The 24,095-nt window shown below is 40.6% G+C and overlaps 1 protein-coding gene across 1 annotated transcript in view; it reads right to left on the bottom strand.

Moving 5' to 3' along the window:
- The window catches only part of scn4ba (sodium channel, voltage-gated, type IV, beta a), a 31,633-nt gene that overhangs the window by 3,477 nt on the left and 4,061 nt on the right, over positions 1-24,095 (bottom strand). Inside the window, exons 2-4 of the mRNA XM_061925795.1 lie at positions 2,258-2,412; positions 1,963-2,182; positions 1,768-1,897 (exon numbers count right to left, since the gene is read on the bottom strand). Of these exons, the coding sequence (XP_061781779.1) occupies positions 1,768-1,897; positions 1,963-2,182; positions 2,258-2,412 (505 nt within the window). The remainder of the gene's footprint in view (positions 1-1,767; positions 1,898-1,962; positions 2,183-2,257; positions 2,413-24,095) is intronic.

Raw genomic sequence — 24,095 nt, 5'->3', positions numbered from 1 at the left:
ACTTCTCTTTTCTAAAGTAAATCTGTACAGCAGATATGGGCATCGACATCAACAATATGATTTGTCTGAGTGGCTGGACAGGACAAATAAAAATAAAAAAATTAAATAAATGAATTGATTTTTGATGTTTTTTTTTAATCGATTAAGAATAGTTACAAATAATAATCGCGATTCATTCAAAAAAATGTTGACACCACTATTCGTTACTTTTGAGCATTTCAGTTGGACTGACGGGATTTGGTCAGTTCCAAAAAATACCGGATCCGGTACCCATCCCTATCCACCATGTAGATCAGTAGTTCTCAGTGATTTTCTGTCACGCCCCACTCTAGGAGACACCCCCTGAATTAAAATCCTAATGAGAACCTTGCAATATACACTATATAACAAAAAGTATTTGGCCACCCATCCAAATGATCAGAATCAGGTGTCCTAATCACTTAGCCCGGCCACAGGTGTATAAAATCAAGCACTTAGGCATGGAGACTGTTTCTACAAACATTTGTGAAAGAATGGGCCGCTCTCAGTGATTTCCAGCATGGAACTGGTCATAGGATGCCACCTGTGCAACAATCCAGTCGTAAAATTTCCTTGCTCCTAAATATACCAAAGTCAACTGTCTGCTTTATTATAAGAAAATGGCAGAATTTGGGAACAACAGCAACTCAGCCACGAAGTGGTAGGCCACATAAACTGACAGAGAGGGGTCAGCGGAGGAATTATGGTGTGGGGTTGTTTTTCAGGAGTTGGGCTTGGCCCCTTAGTTCCAGTGAAAGGAACTTTGAATGCTCCAGGATACCAAAACATTTTGGACAATTCCATGCTCCCAACCTTGTAGGAACAGTTTGGAGCGGGCCCCTTCCTCTTCCAACATGACTGTGCACCAGTGCACAAAGCAAGGTCCATAAAGACATGGATGACAGAGTCTGGTGTGGATGAACTTGACTGTCCTGACCTGTAACCCGATAGAATACCTTTAGGATGAATTAGAACGGAGAGTAAGAGCCAGGCCTTCTCGACCAACCTCACCAATGGTCGAAAATTCCTATAAATACACTCCGCCACCTTGTGGACAGCCTTCCCAGAAGAGTTGAAGCTGCAATAGCTGCAAAAGGTGGACCGACATCATATTGAACCCTATGGGTTAGGAATGGGATTGCACTTCAAGTTCATATGTGAGTCAAGGCAGGTGGCCAAATACTTTTGGCAATATAATGTATATTTATAAATTAATTACGGGTAAAATGACGGGGTATGTTTGTATGATGGACGGCTGGCAGCGCTTCATAGCAGCAGTCGACCTCCAGGGTCCCAACTCCCCGCCCCTCTGTTGCGAGTTGTCGTGATTAAATGTAATGTGTTTATGTGTGCATTGCATGGAGGTTTTTTCCCACTCCTTAGGAGCACAGTCTAGATTGTATTTTTTTACTCATCTTCTTTCCCAGCGTTTGACCTTTTTCGTATCTTTTACGGGGTCGCAGCGTTCCTGTTCTGTAACCCTGTACACTGTTTGTTTGTCTAATCTTGAACGGGTTTGTGCTGAAAACATAGTTTCGTTGTACTTGTGCAATGACAATAAAGTCTCCTATCCGATCCTACTTGGTCATATTTCCTGGTTGAGCCTGTTGATTCATCCGAGCAGTGCTGCCACCTAGCTGGAATGCCTGTGTATCGTTCAAGAATGAAAAAAAGACGCGAATACTATTCGAGAAGCACCGCGTTAAGCACACAACAGCATTGTTTGTCCGTCATCTTTGGAGTACTTACTTCTTCTCGTCGCCCTTCAGCAGGAAGTGAACCACCAGGGCCTTTATCACCATGGCGATGATAGCTAAGCCGATGACTCCGCCCAACACGGAGACGATGATCGTCGTCAAAGTATTGTCGACCTCTTGCACTGGAAAGACAGGAAGATGAGAGAACGGAAACATGGCAAGAAGGAACCAAATTGACGTCACACACTTTCGTTTACCACTTTGAGAGTGAATATGGCGCTGTGGTTGCGGCCCTTCTCTTTTGGATTTTTGGCAAAACAGGTGTACTCCCCGTCATCGTCGAAGGTGATGTTCCACAGCAGGATGGAGATATTTTTGGATTTTGTAGAGCCCACAAATTCTACTCGCTTGTGCTCCACTTTCACCTTGGGTTCCACACCCTCTTTAGGAATCCTCCCTTCGCAGAGCTAGACACACACACACACACACGGCTTACACAGCGTACGGCGGACAATAGAGGTTCTAGCAAGGTGGCGATGTACTTTGACGGTCCCGTTGAAGTGCCAGGTGAAGAAGAGGTCTCTAATGCCAATGCAGGAGTTGTATGTGCATAGTATCAGCACCGTGGAGCCGTTCATCGCTTCGACTGTTGACACTTTTCCGGTCGACACCTCCAACCCATTCACCCGAAGTACACCTGTATGAAACGGGCAGAAGAAGTGTTAGAATAATTTTATGTAAGTTATCACAAAAACTTTGTGTTGAAATGAGTTCCCAGCGAGAAGACCAAAAGCTGTCATTGAACCTACCAAGAAGGCTTGTAAATTTCCACTGTGTAGGATGGGAAGCAAAATGAAGGGGTTTCTGTTTTCTTTCATGTATTGTAATCAACACAAAGATATTGTTTTAACCCAAGGACTACAAAGCGGAGAGAAGGCAGGATCTGCCCAAGTTCCAGACGACCTCTTTTTGAACCTCCTTTTTCAACTGTTTTACGAACCTCTTTTTTGAACTCTTTTATGACCTTTTCTGTGAACTGTTTCCGACATTTTCTTTTGAACTGTTGTAATCAAAGGCGATGGCTGTTTACGACCCTGTCCCTTAGAAGCAGCTGTTGCCATGTGGTCAGAGAAAGTCCAAATAAAGGAGAAAGCGTACAATCTTTCGCCAGAGCGTGCTGATGCACTGTACAAGGGTATAGTGTCCATGCGTCTCTCCTCAAATTGAGCCAAATTGAATTCTGTCTCTGTTTAATTCTTTGCTTCTTGTCTTGTTTAATAGATGTCATCGGGGCGGCATGGTGTAGTGGGTAGAGCAACCGTGCCAGAAACCTGAGGGTTGCAGGTTCGCTCCCCGCCTCTTACCATCCAAAAATCGCTGCCGTTGTGTCCTTGGGCGGGACACTTCACCCTTTGACCCCGGTGCCACTCAAACCGGTGAATTGAATGATGAATGATAGGTGGTGGTCGCAGGGGCCGTTGGCGCAAATTGGCGTCAGTCTACCCCAGGGCAGCTGTGGCTATGGAAGGAGCTTACCACCACCAGGTGTGAATGATTGATGGGTTCTACATGTAAAGCGACTTTGGGTACTTAGAAAAGTGCTATATAAATCCCAGTTATTATTATTATCAGTGTTTGAACCTGAGAAGAAGTACCGTATTTACCTAAATATAAGACCGCCAATTTTTTACCCAACACCTGCTTTATAAAAATATTTAATAGGAAAATCAAAGACAAAATCTATTAAAAAAAATCATCCTTAGTGAAATAACTTAAGAAATTGTTCCGCAGAATAGCTCAGTTACAAAGGATGGAAAGGGTAAGGATGGAAAGGGTAATGCAGTTATAAAGTAGACTAAACATAAGAATATAAGACCACCAATTGTTTACCCCCAACACCTGCTTTATAAAAATATTTAATAAGAAAATCAAAGACAAAATTGATAAAAAGATCATCCTTAGTGAAATAACTTTCAGACAGTACCTAGGACTCAATACCCAACAGTACCATTTTTTTGGTATTGTTGTGTGTGTTCATGTGGTAATAAATGTTACTTTGTTTAAAAATATTTTTTTTATTCAACATTAAACACTTCTGAGTCTCATTTAAAAGTATTATGGAGCCGTGTCTTAATGAAATTAAACAATAGATGTCCGATAACTTTTTGCAACTCAACGCCAAGAAAACGGAAATGCTGATTATCGGTCCTGCTAGACACCGACACCTATTTAATAATACCACCTTAACATTTGACAACCAAACAATTACACAAGGCGACTCGGTAAATAATCTGTTATCCCGCCATCCTGTGTTTTTGTCTGATCATAACTGTGATAAAAAATGTAATCATTTAATTGTATTAAAAAAATTTAAGTATCTGTATTGGTATGACCGATACAGCCCCTGTAACTGCTTGGTATTGGATCCATACCCAAATTTGTAATAATCTACTAATGTAAAGTATTAAAACAACAGAAGGACAAGTGTTCATTACATTTTAACAGAAATGTCGATAAAACCATGTTACAACAGAATGTAACCAAATAATAACAGTAAATTAACAAGTAACATAATAATCGTTTTAAGAAAATATTACAACCGGAAAAGACGTTACTGCATACGTCAGCATCTATATTTGTAGCCCATTTTTTTTACTATGATTTATATGCCAAATGATATAAATAATGATGTATGTTATATATATTGGAAGCTGCAATATAATCGGGTAATAGCTTTTAGGCCATATCGCCTATCCCTACTGCACAGTTAACATTATCAGCTCATTGTTAAACATTTTTTTAGATGTTAATATTAAAGAAAGTTTGGACAACTGATGATATAAACGCCTGCTGGTCACTATTCGAGGAAATAGGCTAGACTACTGCAATGCACTTCTTGTCGGGATCCCCAGCAAGAACATTCAGAAGCTACAATACATACAGAATAGTGCTGCTAGGATCCTGATGAGAGTGCGGAAATATGACCGTATCACACCAATTCTCAAATCCCTTCACTGGCTTCCTGTTCCACTCAGGACTGAATACAAAGTCTACCTACTAACCCACCAGTGCCTCCATGGAAATGCCCCCCTCTACCTCAAAGAACTACTCACCCCCAAATCCTCCACTCGACACCTACGCTCCGAATAGGCTAACCTCCTCCAACCTCCGAGGACAAAGCTACAAACAATGGGAGACCGGGCTTTCTGCTCCGCCGCTCCCAGTCTGTGGAACACTCTCCCTGACCACCTGAGGGCACCACAGACTGTGGATGCTTTTAAAAACGGCTTAAAAACCCTTCTTTTTAAAAAAGCCTTTTTTTTTTAGATATATGCATACTAGTTCTAGCTATTTAGCTGTTCTAGTTTTTAATTATTTTTATTTTTTATTATCTTTTTATTTTTTTAATACACTATATAGCACTTTGAGGTTGTTTACTCAATGTAAAGTGCTTTTTACAAATAAAATCTATTATTATTATTATTATTATTAAATACAGAATGTCCAACACTCCTGTTTCTTTTAAGTCAGTATCTGATTGAAAACTCCAAGTGAGACTGATGATGTAACCATCATTGGCGGGACCTTTCCAGATAAATACCACTAGCCTTGGGCACTGACAGCGTCGCTATAGGGCTCAAGATCAATTGGATTTATTGGATTTATTTCTGCACTCGGGGCTGAACGGACGTCTTTTGGAGGGGGGGGGGGCAGAATGTCAAAACAACCCAAGAAGAACAGCGACTGATGAGTGACGGCTTGACAGTTATCAAGGCGTGGACGTCCATACAGAGTTTAACCACGGCACGGACGGAGAAGCGAACACCAACAGAGGATCACTTTACATCAACTCGGAGAGAGAATAACTGACGGTATCTATTGTGATCTGCTTTAATATTTAGGTACTCAAACACTTGGCCATTACACTTATAGGAAATGGAGAAAACTGTTTAGAAAAGAGCGTTGGTGAGGTTACTTATTATTAGGGATCTAACGAAATAATTAAAATCTCACGGTACGATATTACCGTATTAAGGCCATTGTATCGATATTATTGCAGTACCTTATTCTCCGGACTATAAGGCACCCTTAAAATCTTTTTTTCCCCCTCAAAACTCGACAGTGCGCCTTATAACCCGGTGAACCTAATGCACAAATAATTCTGGTTTTGCTTACTGACTTCGAAGCAATTTTATTTGGTCCATGGTGTAAAAATAAGTGTGACCAGCACATGGCAGTTAGGGGTGTGGGAAAAAATCGATTCAAATTCAAATCGCGATTCTCACGTTGTGCGATTCAGAATCGATTCTCATTTAAAAAAAAAAAGATATTTTTTAACTATTATTATTATTATTATTTTTTGTAATTAATCAATCCAACAAAACAATACACAGCAATACCATAACAAAGCAATCCAATTCCAAAACCAAACCCGACCCAGCAACACTCAGAACTGCAATAAACAGAGCAATTGAGAGGACACACAAACACGACACAGAACAAACCAAAAGTAGTGAAACAAAAATGAATATTATCAACAACAGTATCAATGTTAGTTACAATTTCGACATAGCAGTGATTAAAAATCCCTCATTGACATTATCATTAGACATTTATAAAAAATTTAAAAAAAAAATAGTGTCACAGTGGCTTACACTTGCATCGCATCTCATAAGCTTGACAACACACTGTGTCCAATATTTTCACAAATAAAGCGCCCCCCGCGACCCCAAAGGGAATAAGCGGTAGAAAATGGATGGATGGATAAAATAAGTCATATTTTTGGTTCATTTAATAGTTAAAACAAATTTACATTATTGCAATCAGTTGATAAAACATTGTCCTTTACAATTATAAAAGCTTTTTACAAAAATCTACTACTCTGCTTGCATGTCAGCAGACTGGGGTAGATCCTGCGGAAATCCTATGTATTGAATGAATAGATATTCGTTTTGAATCGGGAAAATATCGTTTTTGAATCGAGAATCGTGTAGAATTAAAAAAAAAAAAGATTTGGAATCGAATCGTGACCCCAAGAATCGATATTGAATCGATTCACAGCCCTAAGTCAAACATAAGAGAGATGTGTAGACTGCAATATGATGGCAATATGACTCAAGTAAAAACACCAACATTTTATATGTTCTATTGAAAATATAGAACATTACACACGGCGCTCAAAAATCTATCAAAATGTTTTAGTACGACTTTGGTAAGCCGCATCGCTTGATGGTTTGTACTGTGCTTCAACATAGGAGTATTATTATGGTGTGTGTATAAGGTAAGACATGATCTGGCGTTTTGTTTCACAATATTATGCAAAATAAGCTTTTACCTTCTGGTACATGCTGATCTGTTTTTGGGATCTGCATAAATCCTGAAAAATTGCGCACGCCCGCCTTTGTAGTCCGTGCCGACAGCGTAGTCGATAAGCTTCTTCTTTCTCTCTATCTTTTTGTTATGGGACATTCATCCTCCGCTGTTGCCATTTCTAATATAAAGTACCGTATTTTCCGCACCATAAGGCGCCCTGGGTTATAAGCCGCGCCTTCAATGAACGGCATATTTCAAAACTTTGTCCACCTATAAGACGCCCCGTGTTGTAAGCCGCATCTAACTGCGCTAAAGGAATGTCAAAAAAACAGTCAGATAGGTCAGTCAAACTTTAATAATATATTAAAAACCAGCGTGATGTGGGCGCGCATGGAGTCGTATATCAACATGGACGGAGCTGCGTGAAAAAAGCCACCCGGCCTCTTCGCGTAAACTTACCTTAACCACTCGCTCATCTTTTCTTCATCCATCCCTTCGAGTTAGCTTTTATGATGACGCCGGCTGGAAAGGTCTCTTTTGGCAAGGTCTTCCTTTTGAATATCACCATGGGTGGAAGTTTCTGGCCATTAGCATGGCAAGCTAGAACCACAGTGAAGGATGACTTCTCATTCCCTGTGGTGCGAATATTCACCGTACGTGCTCCCGTTGTATCCACAGTGCGGTTCACAGGAATATCAAAAGTCAGTGGAACCTCGTCCATGTTGATAATGTTCTCTGGCCGGATCTTTTTTTCAGCTATCTTGTTTTTACAATATGCACGGAAAGTAGCCAGCTTTTCTTGAAAGTCTTTAGGCAGTTGCTGTGAAATAGTAATCCGTGTGCGGATGGAGAGATTGCGTCTTTTCATGAACCGGATCCCTGTCGCTTAGTAGGAGCCATTTTGTGGTCTTTACAGATGTAAACACACAAAGGAAATGAAACGTACGGTAATATCCGCCCGCTACTTCTTCTTCTACGCGGGGGGGTGGTTGCTTACAGTAGAAGAAGAAGCGCTTCCTGTTCTATGGGGGCGGGTGCTTACCTTGGCGGTTGCTTGCGTAGAAGAAGAAGCACTTCCTCTTCTACGGGGAAAAAAGATGGCGGCTGTTTACCGTAGTTGCGAGACCGAAACTTTATGAAAATGAATCTTAATATTAATCCATATATAAAGCGCACCGGGTTATAAGGCGCACTGTCAGCTTTTGAGAAAATTTGTGGTTTTTAGGTGCGCCTTATAGTGCGGAAAATACGGTAGTGTAAAGTTCTTACTTATATCTGTCAGTAAACCCGTCATGAAAGCGCTAAAACATACCGGTGTAGTGAGTTTACATTATTCACCCAAGGAACTTTAGTTATTAGAGAGTTCCGGTCGGACGGTTTTTCACGGGACACATTTCCGGATGAGAAGATGCTGCTCTGTTATTAATTTAAGTAAAGTCTGAATGTCATTAAAACAGTTAGCGCCATCTTTTGACACTTCTTCCACTCCCGTCCTTGCACGCCACACGGCTACAACAAAGATGACAGGGAGAAGACGCTGTCGAAGGTGAACCACGTAAATAAGACCGCCCACAAAACGGCGCATCCTGAAGAGACAGTCAGAAAGCGGCTTGAAGATGATCATCTATGCAACATTTTGACCAAAGAACCACCATTACATGTTATGTAGACGACAAGGAAGTATTTTATATTTAGAAAAAAAATCAAAATATGACCCCTTTAATGCGCTTTATAATATGGTGCGCCTTTTGTATGAAAAAAGACATTCATCGGCAGTGCGCTTTATAATCCGGTGCGCCCTATAGTCCAGAAAATACGGTACATGGTGAAGTAAATCAAGTGCACTATGTCGCTTCTCGGGGCCACACACTCTTCAGAGACCTGGGTGGACAAAAACCTGCTCATTAGCATTAAAGCTACATGCACACAAAATAGTATGTTCCAAGTATGTACGTCTTAATTTTAAACGGTCTAAATTCTATAATAATAATTACGGCTAGACTTGTGTCATCACCATTCAAATACACTATAGTGGGGCGTCTGTGTCTTATTTCAAATTCCTTTTCTTTAGAGATGTCCGATAATGGCTTTTTTGCTGATATCTGATATTCCGATATTGTCCAACTCTTAGTTACCAATTCCGATATCAACCAATACCGATATATACAGTCGTGGAATTAACACATTATTTTGCCTAATTTTGTTGTGATGCCCCGCTGGATGCATTAAACAATGTAACAAGGTTTTCCAAAATAAATCAACTCAAGTTATGGAAAAAAATGCCAACATGGCACTGCCATATTTATTATTGAAGTCACAAAGTGCATTATTTTTTTTTAACATGCCTCAAAACAGCAGCTTGGAATTTGGGACATGCTCTCCCTGAGAGAGCATGAGGAGGTTGAGGTGAGCGGGGTTGGGGCGGGCGGGGTTTCGGGGTAGGTAGTAGCGGGGGGTGTATATTGTAGCGTCCCAGAAGAGTTAGTGCTGCAAGGGGTTCTGGGTATTTGCTCTGTTGTGTTTATGTTGTGTTACGGTGCGGATGTTCTCCCGAAATGTGCTTGTCATTCTTGTTTGGTGTGGGTTCACAGTGTGGCGCCTATTTGTAACAGTGTTAAAGTTGTTTATACGGCCACCCTCTGTGTGACCTGTATGGCTGTTGACCAAGTATGCTTTGCATTCACTTGTGTGTGTGAAAAGCCGTAGATATTATGTGATTGGACCGGCACGCAAAGGCAGTGCCTTTATGGTTTATTGGCGCTCTTTATTTCTCCCGGCAGTCCGATATTATTGGACATCCCTACTTTTCTTTCATACTGAACTCTGTCATGCTTTTAACCCAAAGTCAAAAAGGTAAGATTGAAAAAAAAAAGAGAAAAAGATTCAGGACGGAAATAAGGGATTTCCTCCAAGCCCTCCACTTGATGAAGACTGTGTCGGCAGCAAAGATGAAGGTTGTTCCTCTCGCATTAATGCGCATGTGTCTTTGTTCATTCAAGTGTTCCTCTCATTATTCCTGTGGTGTCTGCCTACACTCGAGTCCTATTTATAAACACTGTCCTCGAGGCGCACCATCACTGGGATCACATTGCACTCGGTGTTGGCACAAACCGTGTTAATCACTTGACATTCTTGCAAACTTATCCTTTTAAAGCTGGTGGTCAGACACTTTCTTTTTTTCTTTTTCTTTTCTTGTTATTGTAACCCATAAAGCTTTTTGTTGTGCTTAAATGTGTCATCAAAAGTGTCATGTCTAAGTGGTTTGTTTGCTTCAGTTCTCTTGTCTCCTGATCTTAGCCTTTCATCTCGACTTTTACCATTTGGATATTTTTATCCCCCCCCCAGTCTGCAGTCAGCTTGACTCGTCTTCAATAGCAATGTGAGACATTTGGGTTCATCTTGTTGTTTTCTCTTTTGGGATTTTCTTTCTCTTAATTGACTTTTACTTTCTTTGTTTGAACTCTGGTCCCTTCTATGTCTTTTTTTCCCTCTGAGAATCCAAAAAAGTGTCACTGAAAGGTGGCCTACTCGTGTATTTTTAGCTCGATACAGTTTAATGACTACTAATGTTTCGTGTTTTGAATGCCTTGGCTATCATTGAAAGTCGGTACAAAGAAGGTCAATGAATGTTGTCTGAAGTCTGCGGGCTATAGAGCGTTTTCTATTGGGGCTCCAGTACTATGGAATGCCCTCCCGGTAGAGATGCGCGGATAGGCAATTATTTCATCCGCAACCGCATCAGAAAGTCGTCAACAATCCGCAATCCACGCGATCTAACATTTGATCAGAACCGCATCCGCCCGCATCCGCCCGCATCCGCCCGTTGTTATATATCTAATATAGACGATGCAAGGCATTAGTGAGGTTATAAAGCTTTTGCCTGTTAAAGAAAGGAGACTGATCCAATGCAGCACAGACATTCGCGTGCCACGCTTTCACGACCCAGACGCACACCAGTGCGCAATCACATGGGAGCCGCGCGGAGCGCACCTCCAAGCGCGTCTCGCTGCAGGCGACGGCCGGGTATATGGGCTCGACGCTCCAGCGCCATCCATTTTCAGGGCTAGTTGATTCGGCAGGTGGGTTGTTACACACTCCTTAGCGGGTTCCAACTTCCATGGCCATCGTCCTAGCTGCTGTCTATATCAACCAGGGTGAGCCCCACCCCTTTCGTGAGCGCACTGCGCGCGGAGTGACCCCTGTTACGCGCCCCCGGCAACAGGGGTGGCGGGCAGGTAAGCTGCGCGGGCGGAGCGCGCGGAGTGACCCCTGTTACGAGCCCCCGGCCACGGGGGTGGCGGGCAGGTAAGCTGCTTACCTGCTGCGCGTGACGCCGGCCGCGGCGAAGGCGGACGAGGCGGGGTGTCGGTGCGGTGGGCGCGGTGGTGACCCTGGACGTGCGTCGGGCCCTTCTCGCGGATCGCCTCAGCTACGGCTCCCGGTGGGGCCCTCTCGGGGGAAGGGGCCTCGGTCCCGGACCCCGGCGAGGCGTCACTTCTCCGCTCCGTAAAAGTGTCCATCTCTTTTTTTTTTTCCCTCTGTTGTGGCATATGCAGCAGGTGCCTGCTCGTTTTTCGTATGTGGGTAACAACATTTAACTATGTATATATATTTCCGAATTGGTTTAACTGCCACCCGCCTGAATCTATTTAAAATCTAATTTTTTTTTAACCACCCGACCCGACCCGACCCGCGGATAAAATCTAATTTTTTTAAATTTCATCCGCCCGATCCGCGGATAATCCGCGGATAATCCGCGGACTCCGCGGTTGTGCCCGCAAACCGTGCATCTCTACCTCCCGGTAACAATTAGAGATGCTACCTCAGTAGAAGCATTTAAGTCCCATCTTAAAACTCATTTGTATACTCTAGCCTTTAAATAGACCCCCTTTTAGACCAGTTGATCTGCCGTTTCTTTTCTTTTCTGCTCTGTCCCCCTCTCTCTTGTGGGAGGGGAGGCACAGGTCTGGTGGCCATGGATGAAGTGCTGGCTGTCCAGAGTCGGGACCCGGGGTGGACCGCTCGCCTGTGCATCGGTTGGGGACATCTCTGCGCTGCTGACCCGTCTCCGCTCGGGATGGTCTCCTGCTGGCCCTACTATGGACTGGACTCTCACTATTATGTTAGATCCACTATGGACTGGACTTTCACGATATTACACTAGACCCACTCGACATCCAATGCATCCGGTCTCCCCTAGAGGGTGGGTTTCTCATAGTCATTCACATTGGGATCTGAACCGAGGATGTCGTTTGAGACACTTGTGATTTAGGGCTATATAAATAAACATGGATTGATTGATGTTTAATGAAATTAGACCAGCGGTGTCCAAACTACAACCCGCGGGACTTGGCCCGCTGACGTCTTCAATCTGTTACCCACACGGATAATTGAATTTGTTTTAATAGTCTGAGAATTTTGATGCTGCTGTTATGTTGCCACCTAGTAAACAACATGAGTAATTCAGCTCTATGACCTTAGATTGTTGGTATGCTCAGCATTTACCTATAAGACCCAATGCAAACAACCTTCCCTAATCATGGTGCAAAAAATATATATAAAATCCAACCAACACAAAATGTCAGACATGGTCACACGTAACTCACTGAACTTTATAAAACATTATAAAAAAACGTCCATTAAACAATATCAAAATTAGACCCATTTATATAGATCTGATGGGAAAAATGCTAAACACTCCATTCCTGACGCATTTTAGCTGCTTGATATTTCTGATTGATTACAAAACTTTAAGGCGGTTGTCGCGGAAGTAAACAAGGTAGAAGTCGAACTTTTCACATAATCGTAATGTCCAATTAAGACGGCTCGGTTGGTAGAGCGGCCGTGACAGCAGCAACTTGAGGGTTTCCGGTTCGCTTCTGCCACGCTAGTCACTGCCCTTGTGTCCTTGGGCAAGACACTTTACCCACCTGCTCCCAGTGCCCCCCACACTGGTTTGTAGCTTAAATATGCAAAAAATGGATTCCACTATGTAAAGCGCTATATAAATATAATTCACTTCAATTATTAATTATATATCCATTATATTAATATAATATGTACACACACATATATATACAGTATATATATATATATATATATATATATATATATATATATATATTTTATATATATATATATATATATATATATATATATATATATATATATATATAATTTTTTAGCCCAATGCGTCATAAGGTTGACTTAGACCAACATTTTGGGAGGAAGGTCAGCATATCGAGTAAGATGATAGCTCAGCATGTCACGGGTGAGCGGTGTGACCCCAGGATGCAGAGACGGTAGGGGATGTGCAGGTAAACATATTTTTTTGGGCAAAATCAGGGAGCACCAGCATAGAGGATGACGCTGGCCTAAAGGGGAACTGCACTTCTTTTGGAATTGTGTCCATCATTTGCAATCCTTACGTGAGACAAGCACACACATGTTTTTATTTTTTTTAACTCGTAAATAAACACTAGCAAAATACAGCTAACAATGGGATTCGCTGTATTCAGCCTAGAGCGCTCTAAAAAACATCAAAACACCTCCATGAACGTTTTATATACATGCTGTAAGTATATACAGTATGTAATGTAGTAACAGGCACATTCATAATAACATGTAATGTTTACGTATTTTGATAATTTTTAGCATACGTTGACGTGTTAATTTTAAAGACGCATAACAACGTCCACTATTTCTTTCAACGACAACTACTACTGACCATGCAGACTTCATGAGGGACAACAAAGACTACTTTGGGACTATTGACAATCCAGAATCTTATCATTTTGAGCCTGAATATACAGAGGATGAGCTACAAGTTTAGAAAGCCGAGTGATAAGCAGATACAGCAAGTGGCAGTATTGCTAAGTGCTAAACAAGAAATAGAAACTACAAACATAATAAACAATCACTTACAGTACAATGTCTGCTCTCACTTGGATGCCAACTGATTGGCTGTTTATATCTTCCCATTTAGATGAAGGATGAATCATAATCCTCATATACAGCACAACTATGCACATCACACTCAAATCTCTGTGTCACTGGCAATACAATTTTCTTCAGCTAAACTATAAACTTGAATCATTACCTCTGGCCCACAGAAGCAAAGAGAACGTGTTAGGAGTCACCTTGAGACACTCTCTCTTAAATCAGGTTAGAAATCTCGGAGTAACAACTGACTCAGACTTCCACTTTAACAGCCACATTAAGTCAACAACATCAGCAGGTTTTTAACACCGTAAAAACGATACAAAAATCTAAGAAACAGTGTCTAAGAGACTAATCCATGCCTTTTTCTCTAGCAGGCTAGACCAGTGCTTTTTGACCATAGTTCCTGGGCCCATTGTTGGGCCGCGGGCGCCCCCTAGAGCAGTGTTTTTCAACCACTGTGCCGCGGCACACTAGTGTGTCGTGAGATACAGTCTGGTGTGCCGTGGGAGATTATCTAATTTCACCTATTTGGGTTAAAATATTTTTTGCAAACCAGTAATTATAGTCTGCAAATTATGTGTTGTTGAGTGTCGTTGCTGTCTAGAGCGCGGCAGAGTAACCGTGTACTACTCTTCCATATCAGTAGGTGGCAGCAGGTAGCTAATTGCTTTGTAGATGTCGGAAACAGCGGGAGGCAGCGTGCAGGTAAAACGGTATCTAATGCTTAAACCAAAAATAAACAAAAGGTGAGTGCCCCTAAGAAAAGTAATTGAAGCTTAGGGAAGGCTATGCAGAACGAAACTAAAACTGAACTGTCTGCAAAGTAAACAAAAACAGAATGCTGGACGACAGCAAAGACTTACTGTGGAACAAAGACGGCGTCCACAAAGTACATCCGAACATGACATGACAATCAACAATGTCCCTACAAAGAAGGATAAAAACAACTAAAATCTTCTTGATTGCTAAAACAAAGTAGATGCGGGAAATATCGCTCAAAGGAAAACATGAAACTGCTACAGGAAAATACCAAAAAAAGAGAAAAAGCCATTAAAATAGGAGCGCAAAACAAGAACTAAAGCACTACACACAGGAAAACAGCAAAAAACTAAAAAATAAGTCACGGTGCTGTGTGCCAGGTGGTGACAGTACACCTACTTTGAGACAAGAGCTATATTGATGCATGCTTGGTTATGGTTTAAAGTCATATCCAACAATTGCGACGACTTTTTACTGTCAACTGAGTTTCGTTTTTTAATGATGTCTGCTGGTAGTGTGCTTCTGGATTTTTTCAACGCAAAGAATGTGCCTTGGCTCAAAAAAGGTTGAAAAACACTGCCCTAGAGAACCACCAAAAAATGTTTCTCAGCTGCACTCAGTTGTAATACACGTTTTCACCACTTGTGGCAGTCATGACAATGTCAAACAAACAGAAGAAGTGTGGCGCTAAAGTCATGGAGAAGTTCCTCAAGTGCAAAAAATATGACTAAAGTTGTGAAGCTGTATTTTCATTTGTACTTAAACTTTGACAGTTTATTTAATAAACATTTTCTTGTTTTGTTTATTCATTAAATTTTTCTAAATTTATATTTTATTTTTTGACAGTTATTTATGAGTCTTTTCTTATGCAGTATATTTGGTTAATACTTATTTTTCTTATCAGCCTGACCTAAGACTAACCCAGCAGGCACAAGACATTGAAACAACGTTGATTATACATACATGTCCTTTAAAACAAAAAAGTTTGTATTTGTAAATTGAGACAACCTTGATGTCTATCGTCAAATGAACACATTTAATGTCAAATCAACACATTTCAATGTCAAATCAACGTCACAACCTGGCATTGAATAAATGTTGTCAAAAAGCATGTTGTTTCAATGTTGTATTTGTTTTGTAGAATATTGGTTGGGAAATGACCAAATTTCAAGATCAAATCAACGTCACAACCTGACATTGAATAGACATAGTCAAAAAGTATGTTGTTTCAATGTTGTATTTGTTTTGTAGAATAATGGTTAATAAATGACCAAATTTCAAGGTCAAATCAACGTCAGAACCCGACATTGATTAAATGTAATCAAAAAGCATGTTGCTCCCACGTTATGTTTGAGTTGCTGAACGTCATGACCTAATTTTAACAAGTTCTCAACGTTTTAATGTCTTGTGCCTGCTGGGAAGGTTTATGTGTTAAAAATACATCATCTTTGTGATTAAAACATGCTTTCATATAATTTGAAAAATTTGTAAACTGTAAGTATCTTAGATATACTTATTGAATAATATTAAAATTAAGAGTAAGATTACTAATTCAGTGGTGATATTTGAGTGTGAAACCTTAGACCCTGAGGTCATAAAAAGTTAAGAACCCTTGAGCTCGACTACCGTATTTTCTGGACCTTAGGGCGCACCGGACTATAAGGCGCACTGCCGATGAGCGGGTCTATTCGGGTCTTTTTTCACATAAAAGGCGCACCGGATTATAAGGCGCATTAAAGGAGTCATATTATTATTATTTCTTTCTAAATGTGAAATACTTCCTTGTGGTCTACATAACATGTAATGGTGGTTCCTTGGTTAAAATATTGCCTAGATGATGTTTTACAGATCATCTTCAAGCCGCTTTCTGACAGTCGCATCAGGATGCGCCGTTTTGTGGGCGGTCTTATTTACCTTCGGCAGCGTCTTCTCCCCGTCATCTTTGTTGTAGCGGTGTAGCGTGCAAGGACGGGGGTGGAAGAAGTGACAAAAGATGGAGCTAACCGTTTTAATGACATTCAGACTTTACTTCAATCAATAACGGAGCAGCATCTCCTCATCACTAGTGCAACAATGTGTCCCGTGATAAACCGTCGGACCAGAACACTCAAATAACGTAAGTTCCTAGGGTGAATAATGTAAACTCACTACACCGGTATGTTTTAGAACTTTCATGGTGAGATATAAGTTAGAACTGTATTAGAAATGGCAAAAGCAGAGGGTGAATGTCCCATAACAAGAAGATAGTGAAAAAGAAGAAGCTAATCGACTACGGCATCGGCACGAACTACAATGGCGGACCTGCCCACATTTTCAGGACTTATGCAGATTCCAAATACACATCAGCAGGTACCAGAAGGTTAGAGAAGTTGGTTTTGTATAATATTGCCAAACAAAACGGCAGATAATATGTCTGCTAATGGGTGCCATTTTGCGGTCCTTATACACACACCATAGTAATACTTGTATATCTGACTACGGTAGCTGTAATGGGCATCAAGCGGTGCGGCTTCAAAGCCATACTAAAACATTTTGACAGATTTTTGAGTGCCGTGTGCAATGTTCTTTATTTTCAATGGAACATTTCAAGTTTTGGTGTTGTTTACTGGCATCATATTGCCGTTTACACGTCTTATGTGTGACTGCCATCTACTGGTCACACATTACACCATGTACCAAATAAAATTTATTCGAGGTCGGTAAGTACAACCAGACTGATTCCGCACATTAGGCGCACTGTTGGTTTTTGAGAAAATGAAAGGATTTTAAAGGGGAACATTATCACAATTTCAGAATGGTTAAAACCATTAAAAATCAGTTCCCAGTGGCTTATTATATTTTTCGAAGTTTTTTTCAAAATTTTACCCATCACGCAATATCCCTAAAAAAAGCTTCAAAGTGCCTGATTTTAACCATCGTTATAAACACCCGTCCATTTTCCTGTGACGTCACATAGTGAATACAAACAAACATGGCGGAAAGACCAGCAAGCTATAGCGACATTAGCTCGGATTCAGACTCGGATTTCAGCGGCTTAAGCGATTCAACAGATTACGCATGTATTGAAACGGATGGTTGTAGTGTGGAGGCAGGTAGCGAAAACGAAATTGAAGAAGAAACTGAAGCTATTGAGCCATATCGGTTTGAACCGTATGCAAGCGAAACCGATGAAACCGACACGACAGCCAGCGACACGGGAGAAAGCGAGGACGAATTCGGCGATCGCCTTCTAACCAACAATTGGTATGTGTTTGTTTGGCATTAAAGGAAACTAACAACAATGAACTAGGTTTACAGCATATGAAATACATTTGGCAACAACATGCATTTTGAGAGTGCAGACAGCCCAATTTTCATCAATTAATATATTCTGTAGACATACCCTCATCCGCGCTCTTTTCCTGAAAGCTGATCTGTCCAGTTTTGGAGTTGATGTCAGCAGGCCAGGGAAGCTAGGGTCGATATTCTTCTCTTGATCATCTTCGGTGGCATAAGTGACGGTGTGAGCCAAGACATCCAGGGGGTTTAGCTCGCTCGTCTGCGGGAACAAACTGCCGCCATTGCTTGCCGTGCTACCGAGGTCCTTTGTCCCTGAATTGCTCACACACTCCGACAGATTCAATGGGGGTCTGGCGGCAGATTTCTTTGACTTTATCGTTGGAAATGCATCTGCTTTGAGTGTCGCAGGATATCCACACATTCTTGCCATCTCTGTCGTAGCATAGCTTTCGTCGGTAAAGCGTGCGGAACAAACGTCCAAATTATTGCCACTTTCGCATCTTTGGGCCACTGGTGCAACTTGAATCCGTCCCTGTTCGTGTTGTTACACCCTCCGACAACACACCGACGAGGCATGATGTCTCCAAGGTACGGAAAACAGTCGAAAAAACGGAAAATAACAGAGCTGATTTGACTCGGTGTTTGAGAAAATGGCGGATTGTTTCCCGATGTGATGTTACGTTGTGACGTCATCGCTCCGAGAGCGAATATTAGAAAGGCGTTTAATTCGCCAAAATTCACCCATTTAGAGTTCGGAAATCGGTTAAAAAAATATATGGTCTTTTTTCTGCAACATCAAGGTATATATTGACGCTTACATAGGTCTGGTGATAATGTTCCCCTTTAAGTGCGCCTTATAGTCTGAAAATACGGTACTCTAATGTCAGAATGCTACTGCTCGAGTCCTGACTAGAACCAGGAAACAGGACCATATCAGTTCAGTGCAATTGTCCTCCACCCCTTACTTTAGTTGTAGTTTTCTAAACAACTGAGAAGCGTAGTTTGGTAGAGTTCTGTCTGCATGAAGTTTAATTTATGACCGTGTGTGCACGCTTACATTGAGTGTACGAGCATGCGCTGCATCGCTATGATACTTCAGCTGCGTGGTCGTACGTCTTTATCGCAAGAGAAAGCATCCACATCGATAACAGCGGACCTAATGGGAGGAAACGCAGCTGGTTGCATGTGCGAGTGTCCTTGGCAGCCAAGATAATGTACTTCCTATAAGTAGACCACACATGGAAGCTTTAATGTATTTCTGAGTAATCCCACAGAGATCAGACCGAGGACACCATTACCTAAAGAGAGAGAGAGAGAGAGAGAGTGGGAAAGGACAAGGTAGAATGGTCATGGAGGTGAAGACTAAGAGGAGACAGAATGGATATCACACAGGAAGGAGGAGAGATGAGGGGAGTGAAATGTCATCTCCAAGGTAGCTAAATGACAGCAGGGCGGAGAATTACTGCAGCAGTTAAGTAACTCTATCAACATGGCGGACAAGGCGGGGGTCATGTATACGCATACTTGCCAACCCTCCCGGATTTTTCGGGAGACTCCCGAAATTCAGCGCCTCTCCCGAAAACCTCCCGGGACAAATTTTCTCCCGAAAATCTTCCGAAATTCAGGCACACAATATAAACAGCGTACCTGCCCAATCACGTTATAACTGTAGAATGATGGAGGGCGAGTTGTTGGTTTCTTATGTGGGTTTATTGTTCGGCAGTTTCCTTAACGTCCTCCCAGCGTGGTAACAACACACAACAACAGCATTTCGTCTACCGTAAAGCAGTTCGTCTGCCGTAAACAGCAATGTTGTGACACTCTTAAACAGGACAATACTGCCATCTAGTGCATTTGATGAAATCACTTTTTGCGTGCCACACAGCAATGCATCATCAGAGAGGGTGTTCAGCATGGTTAGAAAAATAGTGACAGAGAATAGAACAAGGATGGACAATTCAACCCTTAACTCAACAATGAGTAGATGAGTGTTATGTGTGTGTATATGTGTAAATAAATGAACACTGAAATTCAAGTATTTATTTTATATATATATATATATATATATATATATATATATATATATATGAAATACTTGACTTAGTATTTCTTATATATATATATATATATATATATATATGAAATACTTGACTTGGTGAATCCTAGCTGTAAATATACTCCTCCCCTCTTAACCATGCCCCCAACCACGCCCCGCCCCCAAACACGCCCAAGCCCCCCACCTCCCGAAATCGGAGGTCTCAAGGTTGGCAAGTGTGTGTATACGTTACGCAAAATGCACAGTGTGACACCGAGCGCAACTTCCTGCGAGTTGTACGACAAGTTATTGCGTAACCTTGACAAATTGACCTTCAAATGAAAACCACATGCGGTTTCTCCAGTCAATAAGGAAAGAAAGGCAATCCTCATCCAGAAAAATTAAATATGAGAAAAAAAAAAGATTACCGTATTTTTCGGACTATCAGGCGCAGTTGAAATCCTTTCATTTTCTCAAAAATCGACAGTGCGCCTTATAACCTGGTGTGCCTAATGTATGGAATAATTTTGGTAGTGCTTACCGACCTCAAAGCTATTTTATTTGGTACATGGTGTAATGATAAGTGTGACCAGTAGATGGCAGTCAAACATAAGAGATATTGATTGATTGAGACTTTTATTAGTAGATTGCACAGTAATAATAATAATAATAATAACTAGGATTTATATAGCGCTTTTCTAAGTACCCAAAGTCGCTTTACAACTGGTGGTGGTAAGCTACTTTCATAGCCACAGCTGCCCTGGGGTAGACTGACGGAAGCGTGGCTGCAATTTGCGCCAACGGCCCCTCCGACCACCACCTATCATTCATCATTCAGTTCACAGGTGTGAGTGGCACCGGGGGCTAAGGGTGAAGTGTCCGGCCCAAGGACATAACGGCAGCGATTTTGGATGGTAAGAGGCGGGGAGCGAACCTGCAACCCTCAGGTTTCTGGCACGGTTGCTCTACCCACTACGCTATGCCGCCCCCACAGTACAGTACATATTCCGTACAATTGACCACTGAATGGTAACACCCGAATAAATTTTTCAACTTGTTTAAGTCGGGGTCCACGTTAATCAATTCATGGTACAAATATATACTATCAGCATAATACAGTCATCAAACAAGTTAATCTTCAGAGTATATACATTGAATTATTTACATTATTTACAATCCGGGGTGTGGGATGTGGAATAATACGGAATCATTTTGGTAGTGCTTACTGACCTTGAAGTTATTTTATTTGGTACATGGTGTAATGATACGTGTGACCAGTAGATGGCAGTAACACATAAGAGATATGTGTAGACAGATAGATATGTGGCCAGTAAACAACACCATAACTTTAAATGTTCCATTGAGAATATAGAACATTAGACGCGGCATACAAACATCTGTGAAAATGTTTTAGTATGACTTTGTTTACCATGAATTGATTTACGTGGACCCCGACTTAAACAAGTTGAAAAACTTATTCGGGTGTAATCATTTAGTGGTCATTTGTACGGAATATGTACTGTACTGTGCAATCTACTAATAAAAGTTTCAATCAATCAATCAATGATTGATTGATTGATTGATTGAACGCTTGATTGATTGTCGGTGCATTACATCTACTGTTCTTCAACATATGGGTAGTATCATGGTGTCTGTATAAGGACTGTAAAATGGAACCTATTAGCAGGCATATTATCTGGCGTTTTCTTTCGCAAAATTATGAAAAAACTACTTTTCTTACCTTCTGGTACCTGCTGATGTGTATTTGGAATCTGCATAAGTCCTAAAAATTTGCGCACGTCCGCCATTGAGGTCTGTGACGATGCCGTAGTGGATAAGCTTCTTCTTTTTCTCTATCTTCTTCTTATGCGACATTTATCCTCCGCTGTCGCCATTTCTAATATAAAGTAATGTAAAGTTCTTACTTATATCTGTCAGTAGACTGGCTGTGAAAGCAATAAAAACTACCGGTGTGGTGAGTTTACATTATTCACTCAAGGAAATGTAGTTATTAGAGAGTTCCGGTCAGATGGTTGTTCACGGGACACATTTCCGGCATTGTTATTGCACTAGTGAGCCACGGATGAGGAGATGCTGCTCCGTTATTAATTGAAGTAAAGTCTGAATGTCATTAAAACAGTTAGCTCCATCTTTTGACACTTCTTCCACTCCCGTCCTTGCACGCTACACCGCTACAACAAAGATGACGGGGAGAAGACGCTGCCGAAGGTGAGCCACATAAATAAGACCACCCACAAAACCTGAAATGACGGTCAGAAAGCAACTTGAAGATGGTCTGTAAAACATAATCTATGCAACATTTTGCCATATATAATAATTCGAAAAACGGCCCTAATTTTGTTTCTGAATTGGAAAAAGAATGAACGGACCATATATAATTTTTTTTTTTTTTTAAATAGATTTTAGAAAATGAATCCATTTAGAATCGGGATGGAAACATTTTAATCCATAAAAGGAAAACAGCACAAAATCAAATTTTATGGCAATATTTTAAATGATAATTAACCCTTTTTTGTTTGTTTTAAAATCTGCCATATATAATAAAAATGGAAAAACGGCCCCGAATTTTGTTTTTTGATTTGCATTTCAGAATTGGAAATAGAATGAACGGAAGGTACACGGACCATATATAATTTAAAAAAATTATGAATCGATTTAGTCTCGGGATAAATAGGGATCGCGACTCAGATGTGAATAATTTTTTTAGCGTAACCCTAGAACCCATCTATACACACAATTGAGAGGGTGTCTATTAGAGTGGAGGTTTGCCAATTGGGGGACATGAGCAATATCAGGATAAAATGAGGACGGATGATTATACAGTTTGTTCAGTTTAGTGCAGCACTCAACTAAGACGAATCACCCAGAGAGAACTTAAACTCTGCGGTAATAAAGTGCGGCCATTTACTCAGAGCCATCTGGATCTTGAAGCTGAGCACTTTTGGGTACCTTTTGTGAGTCACACTCACACACACACACACACATATTCTTGTAAAAATGCCTACCTCTTTAGGACCACCCTTTCTAGATATATAAAGATATGTATTTACAACATTAATAATATATACATATTATGCAAATATAAAAAAGCTTGAGTTGGAATTTCACAAGAAAAAGGTCGCAATTTCACAAGAAAAAGGTCACAATTTCACAAGAAAACTTAGAATTTTGGCAGTATTATAATAAAAGTCGTAATTTTACTCAACGCAAGTCAGAATTTTACAAGAAAAACTGAACATTTGAGCAATATTATGATAACAATTGGATTTTTACTCTAACAGTCGCAATTTTACAAGAAAAGCTTAACATTTTGGCAATTTTATGAAAAGAGTCACAACTTTATAAGAAAACTTTAAAATGTTGGCAATATTATAATAATCGGAATTTTACTTGGCATAATGATGACAAAAGTCATAATTTTACTCAAAAAATTTCACTATTTTACAAGAACAACAAAAACATTGGCAACATTGTGATAAAAGTCAGAATTTTAGATGACAAATGTCACCATTTTGCATTAAAAAATAATAATTGTACATAAAAAAGTAATAATTTTAAGGGAAAATATTGCATTATTACAGAAACAGAAATAATATGAGAAATTGTTCCCAATTTTGTAAGAAAAAATAGTACACATTGTGAGAAAATGACTGCTTTTAGTTCATTTATTTTTGGGGGGATTTTTTGTTTGTAATTGGTTTTTAATCTTCATTATTTACTTCAAGTTATTACAGTAGGTCTCAATATACATATTTATTTGATCAATTTTGGCCAAGGCGGGCGCATTTCAATTTCTTACACACACTTGTTATTTCATATGTTGACCAGAGGGGGAGCACTTTTAAAAGCGACACACAGTCAATTTGAAAAATCCCTCCTTTTTGGGACCACCTTCATTTTGATAGATTTCACCACAAATAAGACATTCTCCATTAGATGCAATGGTTTTCCGTATTGGGACCATGATTTATGTCCTAACTTGTTCACCGGTCCTCATATGGAAGCTACTTTTCCTTGTTGATGTCTCAAGA

The sequence above is a fragment of the Nerophis lumbriciformis genome, linkage group LG30, assembly GCF_033978685.3.
Source record: "Nerophis lumbriciformis linkage group LG30, RoL_Nlum_v2.1, whole genome shotgun sequence".
In the NCBI taxonomy this organism is placed as follows: domain Eukaryota; kingdom Metazoa; phylum Chordata; class Actinopteri; order Syngnathiformes; family Syngnathidae; genus Nerophis; species Nerophis lumbriciformis.
This window is presented reverse-complemented; position numbering and strand designations above follow the sequence as displayed.